This window comes from Mandrillus leucophaeus, unplaced genomic scaffold, assembly GCF_000951045.1.
Source record: "Mandrillus leucophaeus isolate KB7577 unplaced genomic scaffold, Mleu.le_1.0 Scaffold88, whole genome shotgun sequence".
NCBI lineage: Eukaryota > Metazoa > Chordata > Mammalia > Primates > Cercopithecidae > Mandrillus > Mandrillus leucophaeus.
Genome location: NW_012109585.1, coordinates 819014 through 829208, shown reverse-complemented (window position 1 = coordinate 829208; position 10195 = coordinate 819014). Strand labels below are relative to the sequence as shown.

Here is a 10195-nt window from a genome sequence, read left to right as displayed (position 1 = left end):
AGATTTTAGGAAGATATTTTAGGATTGTGCTAAGATATTTTAGTATTCATTGTGATAGCTTTACTGCAGTAGTCTTTGGCCTCTTGGAGTAAAATAGGGTTTGTTTCCGTTTCACCTATTTGTACTACCTCTCTTTTTCGACTAATTTTCCAATTTCTCTCTGTATTCTTTTAATTTCTCTCTGTGTTCTTCTCACTTCTGTCAGGTGCTTTTTCCTTAACTTCTCCCCATCTATCAGATACTCAGAGCTACTATAGAATTTGGGAGGAGGATTTGGAACATAAACTGTGACCTACAAGTGAATTTCCCCAGGTGGATGATAAACTCCACTGCAGGCCACAGAGGGGCCTCCTCATTCCAGCAATCTGGCCAGGCTGACAGACTCATAGCCTATGGGGGCAGGGGAGGGTGTAGGGGCCAGTATTTCTCGGGCTAGTGACGAACTGCCTGATTCTTTGCAGCCTAGACAGAGGAGGCAGGAGCCCCAGGGGCGGGCTAATCGCCTGGGCTGGGGATGCCTGGGCAGATGCAGAGGCAGCTGGAAAGGTGGCAGTGCACCTGGGTCGCTGGAGCTGCTGCCGTTCCTAGGAGACCAAGGAGCAGCAAGCCTGCGGGGGAGGGGGAGCAAGTGGGTTGCTGCTTTTAGCAGCTGAAAGGGCTGCAGGGAGCTCTGGGTAAGACATTTTCTGCTGCTGCTGCTTTTGCGGTAGAAGCTGCTGCGAGTAAGTCAGAGGAAGGAGGATTGAGAAGGGAGGAGGCTTCACTTGCAGCCATGCTGAATCACTGTTGCTGATCAGATCTCCCACTGGTCTGCTGGGAGAATCAAGAACAGAACTAGGATTCCCGGGTGCATGCACACAGTTCAGCGGCTACCACCCTGACTGGGCCTCACACAATGGAGGGTGAAAGGTATGTATGTATAAGTATGTGCTGTGTTGTGTGTGTATATAAGTAAATGTGTGCTTGCGGTACAGCCACCAGCTTTTGTGTTTGCATTGGCTAGGCAGGGTTGGAAGACCTGGCCACTGATGGATCTCAAAGGGCGGCAGAGCAAGAGCAGGAAAGCCGCTTTCCAAACCACCCATTCCAGGGCTTGAATCTCCAGAGATCTGGCTTCCGCAAAGGCAGGTCTGGGTTTGCTAGGCAGCGGAGCACCCTGAAAGAAGGGACTTCCTGGCTGGTGTTCGGGAATAGTTTCAGCACAGGCTGAATTAGATTGCCTTTCTCAGGCTGTTTCAAGGAGGCGTTTCCCTTTCCTGGCTACTTTCCCGGGGTGTTTTTTTCTTTGGTGGGGGGTTTTTGATGTCATAGTGGGGCTGGCCTGACATAGTGTACTTGCATTTTCACGCAGGAGTGCTCGAATCTTCAGCAAGCATGCCATGCTGATGGCTGTGTGTGTGTGTGCGCGCAGGCACGCCGTGTATGCCTGTATACACACACATTCAGGGATGAAGGAGAGAAATCCAGTCAGATGACACTTGCTCTGAACTGAGTTTCATATTTGTATTGAAAAGTTTATGAGTTATACTGGAAGGTCTGTGCTTCGTCCATCAGGGATTTCTTTTGAAATACGAACCAGCAGAAAAGATTTCAAGTACTTTTGTTGAGCTGGATCTAACTAGCGAGGCAGTTAGATCCTGGCAGGCACACCCATCTAAATTTTTAAATTGTTATCTGAAGATCTGAATCTTTCATTGTGAAAGTACTCAGTGCAGTGCAGAGGTGACATTCCTCTGTCTATGAAGTAAAATATCTCTTGAGTGCCAACCTCTTCATTCTTTGGTCTGCAGTTGGTAGAGTACAGGGCTTGCCATTTTATCCGAGGAGAGAACACTGCAGGGAGGGGTCCGGCCATGGCAGTGCACCACTGAGGGGAAGGCTGCTGCTCCAGGTTGCCAGTTTGATGCAGACAGTAACTATCTGGTTAACAATAATAGGCTCAACTAAGTCAACACTAGAGAATCTCTCAATGAACACTTTCCTTTTCATGAGTTGTTGTGACTTCTGCGTCTCACGGGGCTCAGTGATGCCATTGAACATCTCTAGACCCTATTAGAACTGGCATGATGGTTGAGTGTCATCTCATTCTTTTGTCTGTAGAGGCCCTGGGAATTGTGTTTCTTGATGACTCCCACAGAAAGAGCCTGGGACTGACTGTGCTGCTGGTGCATCGTCTTTCTGGGTGCTCTTCATAACAGGAGTTTAGTGTAGAACTGCATGTGGCCTGCTGGGCAGCAGAACATGTGAAGGCTTGTTTCCTAGGTGTGCAGCAGAGGTGAGCAGTGTCTTTGGTCCCCAAAACAGTGTTCCATTGATCTAGTAGGTGGCAGAGAATGGGGCTGATGTGATGAAGGTTTAGAGATTCTGGGCCATGCCTATTTGCTTGATCTGTGGTGTAACTGGGGTTGAGAGATCAGTGTGAGACTACTAGCAGCGGATCAAATGGTTTTGGGCACTGTGTTCCCAGTTCTGTGTTCAGAAATGTAATGAGTCCCTGCCCCTGTCCTGGGGCCTCTCAGCTGGGATGGCTGATGTCTATGGCTTTAGAACACCAGGTTGCACATGTTCTTGTACTTTTCCTCTGCTGAAGGCAGATGGTAGACAAGAAGTCTAAACCGAGCAGCTTCCAATGTTCACCAGGTCACCCAGGTCATACCTTTTGTTCCTGCCTCAAGCCCAGCTTACCATGCCAGGCATTCAAGTCTTCTGAACTCCAACTCCTGTTCCCATTCCCACTGCTCACTCATAAACCTACTAACAATTCTATTGATCTCTTTCATGATCACCCATCCTATACATTACTTCATCTAGCCTCATATCCTTAGCTCCCAGAGTTTCTTTTGCTGGATGTGTTTCCCTTCTAATTTTGCAAAAGTTATCTATCAAGGTTATTCTAAAATTCTACTTTATCTTGGAAACTCAGCTTTTCTAGTCCTGGCTGATGTTCTTCTGAATTCTAATCCCTCTAGTTTGCATCTCATAGTTGGACACTGAATAATAGGCCCATCAGATCTTTTAGTGCTTTTATTTCATATATCTTAGCAGTCCCCAAACTTGGAGACAGGTCCTCAAGGGCAAGGCTAGTACCTTGTACTTCTAAATACGCCCATTGACTACTGTGTGGGTACACAAATAGCAGGTGCTGAATAGTTATTAGCTGATTAACTAATAACCTTTGTGTGAGGCTCTGATAACTAAAAAGAAAGTTGGTGAGAGAAGAGACTGAAGCCTTTGGCCAATAGGTTCATCTTTGGATATCAGCCTTATTATCTTAGCACGGGTAACTGATTCCATGGAATGCTTTGAGGTAGGGGGGAGAACAGAGGGAAGTAGCCTTGTTTTGCAAGTTCCCTGGGAAATTGAGGTCCGGAGAAGCTGAGTGACTTGCCTAGGATCACATGTCCAACCTCCAGAGACTGGAGGGATCCTGAATCTGGTGCTTGTTCCACACTTAACCTGCTGAATCTTAATTGGGGCTGTTTTTAAGCATTACAAAATTTCAACCAAGAGATTGCTAATGAACAATTTTTTTTCTTTGCCATGAGGGTATGAAAATACTTTGTACCTTGAAAGGCTATTAATTAAAAGCATGGGCTTTGGAGTAACAGACCTAGTGGTGAATCTACTTTACAGTGTGACCTTGAGTGTGTCACACTCTTTTCAGAACTAATTTTTCTCTTCTGTGTAAAGGGAATAATAACAGTACTTATACTTCATAGAGCTGTTGTGAAGATTAAATGATACAATATGTGTAAGGTACCTAGTAAAGTTTTTTAGGCACTGAGTGAGTACTCAGTAGATGGTAGTTGCTATTATCATTGGTGTCCACCTATTGCTATGTTGTAGCCTATACCTCGCTGCTGGGTTACTAACCAAGGCATATTTTAGGACCTCTCTCTGTTTATCATCCAAAGCAGATTATGTAGAACCATTTCCATGAGGAAATGAGGGAGCTTATCAGGCCATCATCTTGCTTCTTACCTAAAACTATCTCCGTATAGTAAGTTACCCCATAGGGCTTGGCATTTCTTCTTTTAGGTTTCATCAAGATCTACCTTAATCTTTCTTTTTATAGACAACCTGTGGCATCTAGTTGCCTCAGAGATTTGGAACCATGGGCTGGATACATGTTTGTTCAGGCCAAAATCTCAAGAAGAACTTGTGAATTTGCACTAACCTTTGCTGTATCTTTCTAGATTTAGAGGTCTCTCCTGGAACTTATGATACTAAGTCTTCCCCAGTTCCCTCTGTGGGAGAATCACTGTGGCTTGACCAGTCAGACAAAGGTGATTTTGTCTTCTCTTTTGCAAAGGGAAAGGGTCTCTGGCTGTTAGCTATTACAATGATAAATTGTGTCCATGTGAGTGGGTATGTAGAGAAGATAGGTATCACAAATGGCAGTTGTCCTTGCAATTGGGATTTTATTTCAGTTCTGGAAATCAGCCTTGTGGATAGCTTAAAATAAAATTTCAAAATAAATGGTTAGTCAGATTCATAGAGACAGAAAGTAAAATGGTTGCCAGGGGCTGGAGGGAGGGAGGAATGGGGAAGTTATTGTTTAATGGATAGAGAGTTTCAGTTTGGGAAGATGAAAGAATTCTGGAGATGGATGGTGGTGATGGTTGTACAACAGTACGACTGTACTTAAAAATGGTTAAAATTATAAATTTTATATTACGCCTATTTTACCACAATAAAAAAACATTCAGGCCCAGACTGTGGCAGATCTGCAAGAGTTACAGAGCAGCACAACTTTGGAAGAAGCATCATAAAAAGGGGAAGTTAATTGTCTATTTTTCTTAAAATCATGATTATTTTCTTCATCAGAAGCACAGCGATGCCCCTGCTTGAGACGGGCATCATGTACCGGGCACTGTGCTGTGATTTTGTGTGAGGTGTCCTCAGAGGATAGTTCTTACTGACTGGTTTTTACGAAGGAGAGCCTGTTCCTGGACCTCAGGGAACTTCTGATCCAAAGGAGCTCATCTATTTACCTTTGATCCAGGAATGACAGATAGAGAATATTTTCTGAGGAGACAAGACTTTGAAAGCCAGTATACTTTAAATGTTGAGTTTTCTAATGTCAGGTTAAATGCTGGCAAGACCCAGGGAAGAGCAAGTGTTGAGCAACCTCGCCTTTTTTCTGTTCCCAGTGGCAAGTCACTTAGTCCTCCCCGAACCTTAGAAGTCAGGGATAGAAAATTCTGTAAAAAGTTTTGGGCATCACTGCTGCCTGAAGCAGATGTGCATGCATTTCAACCATGATAATTGAAACCAAATTTTTCCATTTTGGAAATACTTTTTGGCAAAGTAAAGTTTTCAACTGCAAAAACAAAGTCAGGGAAAGAAACCTCTTGATTTCCCTGCACCCAGATTTGGATTTTTAGGATTTTGCTTGCTAAGTTTTGAATTGGTAAGACAGATCTGGACAAGATAATTTTTGTGTGAGTTTTCCTAAAGCAAGTGCTTTATTTGATGAAATTTGCCATCATCAAACTAACCTTTTTTTTTTTTTTGCATTTTCTGGATGAATGTTCAAACTAGGTTAAACGGAATAGAGCACTAATAAACCATGTAAAAAATAGATTGAACATGTGCTGGTAGGTTTTTTTGTTTTTTTGTTTTTTTCTGAGACAGAGTTTTGCTCTGTCGCCCAGACTGGAGTGCAGTGGCGCCATCTCGGCTCACTGCAAGCTCCGCCTCCCAGGTTCACGCCATTCTCCTGCCTCAGCCTCCAGAGTAGCTGGGACTACAGGCACCCGCCACCACGCCCAGCTAATTTTTTGTATTTTTAGTAGAGGCGGGGTTTCACCATGTTAGCCAGGATGGTCTTGATCTCGTGACCTCGTGATCTACCCGTCTTGGCCTCCCAAAGTGCTGGGATTACAGGTGTGAGCCACTGTGCCCAACCCAGATTTTTTTTTTTTCTGTTAAATAAGTTCAATGCCTCTCAGGTCAGAGATCTAACTTTTTATCATTTATGAGGATTTTCGGAGTCTTAGCACAACTTTCCTGGACTTTTCATTTTCATTTATGAAAGTATATCGTAGCCACTATCAAAATCACACACATGCAAGGGCTTAGCTCTCCTATTCAAACTAAACATAAACTTGGCTCCCAAAATGTCACATAATGAGTAGCATGTTTTCTTTTAGTCTTTCTCTCTTCTTGTCTAATTTTATCTGTCTGTGTAAAATGTTTTACATTTTTACATAGCCCATTTAAGAGTTTTCCCCTTGAGTTTTGCAGAAAGTGGTCTGTGACTTGGGATTTTAGGAATGTGATTAGTAACATACCTGTTCTTGAGCTTGTTTATGAAGGAGCACATTACAGGAATGACAGCAGCTGCTGGTCATCTTTGGTGAATCATGATTGGCTTGTGTGAAGGCCCCATTGCGTAAACTCCAAGTTCAGTACAATTAATAACACTGACTCCAGTACACACTGCAATTTCCCATAATCAGAAGTGAAGTAGTGCTATATCACAGGTCCTAGGAGATTTAGTCTTTTTTCATTTGGCCTGGTTTGGTCGCACAAGGAAGAACGTCAGAGAGTGGGACATGAGGGGTTGTGCCTCCCTTGGTCTGATGGGCTATGGACATTATCCTGAGTCGGTGGACATTGTTATTAAGAGCCCAGGCCTTGGAGTCAGATAGGCCTGGGTTTCAGTGCCAGTTCTGCACTTACTAGTTATGTGGGACTTTTGGACAAATTTTATCTCTGTACCTTAAGAGAAAAATCTGCCTACTTCCTAGGGTTGTTCTGAAGATAAAATGAGATAATGGAGGTAAGGTGCTTTAACATACCCTCAACTTTCAGGAAATGTTAACTCAATCTATACCTTACTAATGCATATGTTCTGCATATCCATGTGGGCTATTACAGGGGTTCAACCTAATGCTATGAACTGAGGTGGCACTGCTGAAAGAGGATGAAGAGTATGGGGCTCTCTGGTAACCTGTGTGTAAATGGTACTTTGTGGTGGCAGGACTGCACCACCAAGTCCTGAATCCTGCTGGCTGGACATCTTCACGAGTCAGGTTCTTCATTAATCCAGAAGTAGCAATCTAAGTTCGGTCATTTTGGTCTTGAACTTTAGGATTGGGATACTTACTAGATCTGCAGTTTGACCAGAGTGCCAGGGGCTCAGAAATCCTATCTGGATAGGGTCCCATTGCTACCCAGAGTTGGAGAAGCAGAGTCATGCCAATGACCTCATGAGAACCTAAAGTACAATAGTCAACATGTCATCAGTTTATTGATTTACAGTAAAATATTACTGGCAAGATATTCCTGAGGGCCTGCAACCACATTCTGGTTCTCTGAAGGACAACCACGGGGGAGGCCAAACTGGTCAAAACGCTGCAGAGTAAACTAGGGACTGAGTTATGGCGTTGGAGTATTTATAGGCTTCAAGCTCCACCATGGGGATCTGACCTGAGGCTGAACTAGCTGATGACATCTAGTGATTAAATCACTTTCCTAGACAGAGTGAGATGGGTTGGACCGAGGGCTTTCTTCTCTGTCTGATTCTTAGTTTTTGGTTATTCCTTTCTAAATTACACTTTCTTTGTTGAGAGCTTTTAATGCATTCAGCACAGCTTTGCCCTGGCTCAGAGTTGTTTTGCCTTCATTGAGTGGTTTTGCCTCTTTATTCCATCTCATCTCTAGCTTGAACATAATGTGCTTCTGCCTCTTGTATGTGGCTAGTATCAGCTCACGACTTCTGAATTTTATTTGCATCTCTTGGAGACCTTTAGAGGTGAAACAGATCATAACCTTTAACAGCATTTCTCAGACTCCCCTTTCCTTCCTTCTACATTCTTGCACACCCAGGATGTTCTGGAGCTCCTCATTTGATTTTTCTTTCTTTTTTTTTTTTTAACTTTTATTCTAGGTTCAGCGGTACACGTGCAGGTTTGTTATATAGGTAAACTTATGTCACAGAGGTTTGTTGTACAGATTAGTACCTGTCATCACCCAGGTAGCCAATAGTTATTTTTTCTGCTCCTCTTCCTCCACCCACCCTCCATCTTCAAGTAGGCCCTAATGTCTGTTGTTCCCTTCTTTGTGTCCATGAGTTCTCATCATTTGGAGCTCCTCATTTGTTAGATTCCCCCAAACATTGCTGCACAATCAGCCTGCTTGGAGACTCTTCTATCTCCTGCCTTTCTAGCATGTTTTTTAGTATCCTTTGCTTTCCATTCACTGCTCCATTTTCCTCAGCAATAGAAAGACTCTAAGAATTGACACAGTAAGCAGCAACCCATCTGCCTTTCTTCCCTCTTCTCCAGTTGTTGCTGGCTTTCTCTCACCCCCATCCTCCTGATTCCGTGTCATCAATGGAGGGGACTGGGCTGCCTAAGAAAGTACTCCTCTCTGAATGCGGGGTGGAGGGGTTATGGAGAGGAGGTTGAGGAGGACAAAGCCATCAGTATTTTAATGAAGGGGAGTAAGGAAAGCTACAGTGGTCAGTAGTTAAACCTAATTTACTTATCTATCAATTAATTTACGCAATAGTCATTTATTGAGCACCTATCACGTGACAGAAGCTAAGAATTCAGAGGCAACTAAGACACTGCCTTGGTTCTCATGGAGCTCACAATCTAGAGGGGGCAGCAGTGTGCTGGAGTCAGCACTCACCCACTTGCAAAAGCTGTTTGTTAAATTTTCAGGAATTTTGTGAGCCAATTATTAAATGTTGCCATTAGTAACAATTAAATTATGTAACGTAAATTATATTAAAATTGAATGTAATAAAGTACCCCAAACTCATCACTTTCTAATTATTTTTACTATAATCTTCTAGGGCTTTGAGGTTGTGTCTGTTGCGTCTTGCTGTAGAAATACTATACAGTGATATAATGGTGTGCTGTTGCACATCTCTTCCCAAATCTCATGTTTGGTGGCATCATGTTGGTAGCTTAAAATCTGCCATGGTGGGAGTATTTACACTCTGGAAATTGGCAAATGTTACAAATCAGGGCTCCTTTCCTCCCAACCAACTATTAAACATTTACCAGCACGCAGTGTGTGGGGCAGACAGATAAGTAAGAGGTAATTAGAATGCAATACAGAAGGTAGCACAGAGTACTGTGGGAATGCAGAAGAGAGGAAACTAACCTAGTTTCCCACTAGATTTTATCTAATCTAGTGAGTAGTGGAGTAAGAGAGGGAAGGCTTCAGGGAAGAGGCTTGAAGGCTGGTAGGAACTAGCTAGACACAGGGGAGAGTGAGTGGGGAATAGGATAGAACAGTTTTCTAGTCAGACAAAACTTCACAAGGCAGAGAGCCTAGTGTATTTTGGCTATTGCAAGTATTTTAGTATTACAGTAATGAGAAGTCTTCAGGGCAATGATGGGATTAAGGGCCAGGCTAGGTGCCTGAGATTTATTCTAAATGCAGTGAGGAATCAGTGAGGCTTCATGTAGAACATGCCTTGAACACATTGACACTTTGGAAAGGTCCCTCTGGAGTCTAGGAGGAGGTTATTAGAATAATCCTGGCAAGAAACAATGATGGCCTGGAATGGGGTTGTGGTGGTAGTGAAAGTGAGAAGGAAATGGGGTGCAGGGATATTAACACATAGGATTGATATGATTTATGGCTGTATGTGAGGAGTGAGAGAGAGAAAAGGAGGAAGATATCAAGGATAACACCCCAGTTTTTGACTTAGATAGGTGATTGGGTGGTTGGTTATGCCTCTGAGATAGAGAATACAGAAAGAGTAGCAGGCTTAAGGGAGGGTAGGGAACTTAGATTTTGACTAAGTATGAGTTACCTGTGTAAAATCTAGGGGACTCAAATAAGACATTGGATATGTAGATCTGGAATTTAGAGGATAGAGGAGGGCAGGAAAGAAGGCTTTGGAAGGTGTGGTGCTGAAAGAGGGCCTAATTTTTAGAGCTTATATATTTTTATCTATAACTTTTATAATTACTATTTTATGTATATTTATTTATAGTTTAACTCTGAAGGCCAACTCTATTTTCATTAAAAAATAAAAGTGTTGGTCAGACTATCCCCTTCTGCTCTATCATCTAACTCTTGTAAAGACAAGTGAAGGGTTTTCAGGTAGAGTTCAGATGACAAATATGTAATGAGGACCTACTGTGGGCATGGCCTCATGCTGGGCAGACTAAGCTATACAGAGTCCTCAGACACATGTTCCTTGCTCTCCAGGTATATTGAATCT

General features: G+C 43.1%; 1 protein-coding gene across 1 annotated transcript in view; it reads left to right on the top strand.

Annotated features, from left to right (window-relative positions):
* The first annotated feature begins 385 nt into the window (after positions 1–385).
* The window catches only part of KLHL3 (kelch-like family member 3), a 118121-nt gene continuing 108311 nt past the window's right edge, over positions 386–10195 (top strand). Inside the window, exon 1 of the mRNA XM_011969166.1 lies at positions 386–909. Coding sequence (XP_011824556.1) covers positions 896–909 — 14 coding nt within the window. The 5' untranslated portion in view covers positions 386–895. The remainder of the gene's footprint in view (positions 910–10195) is intronic.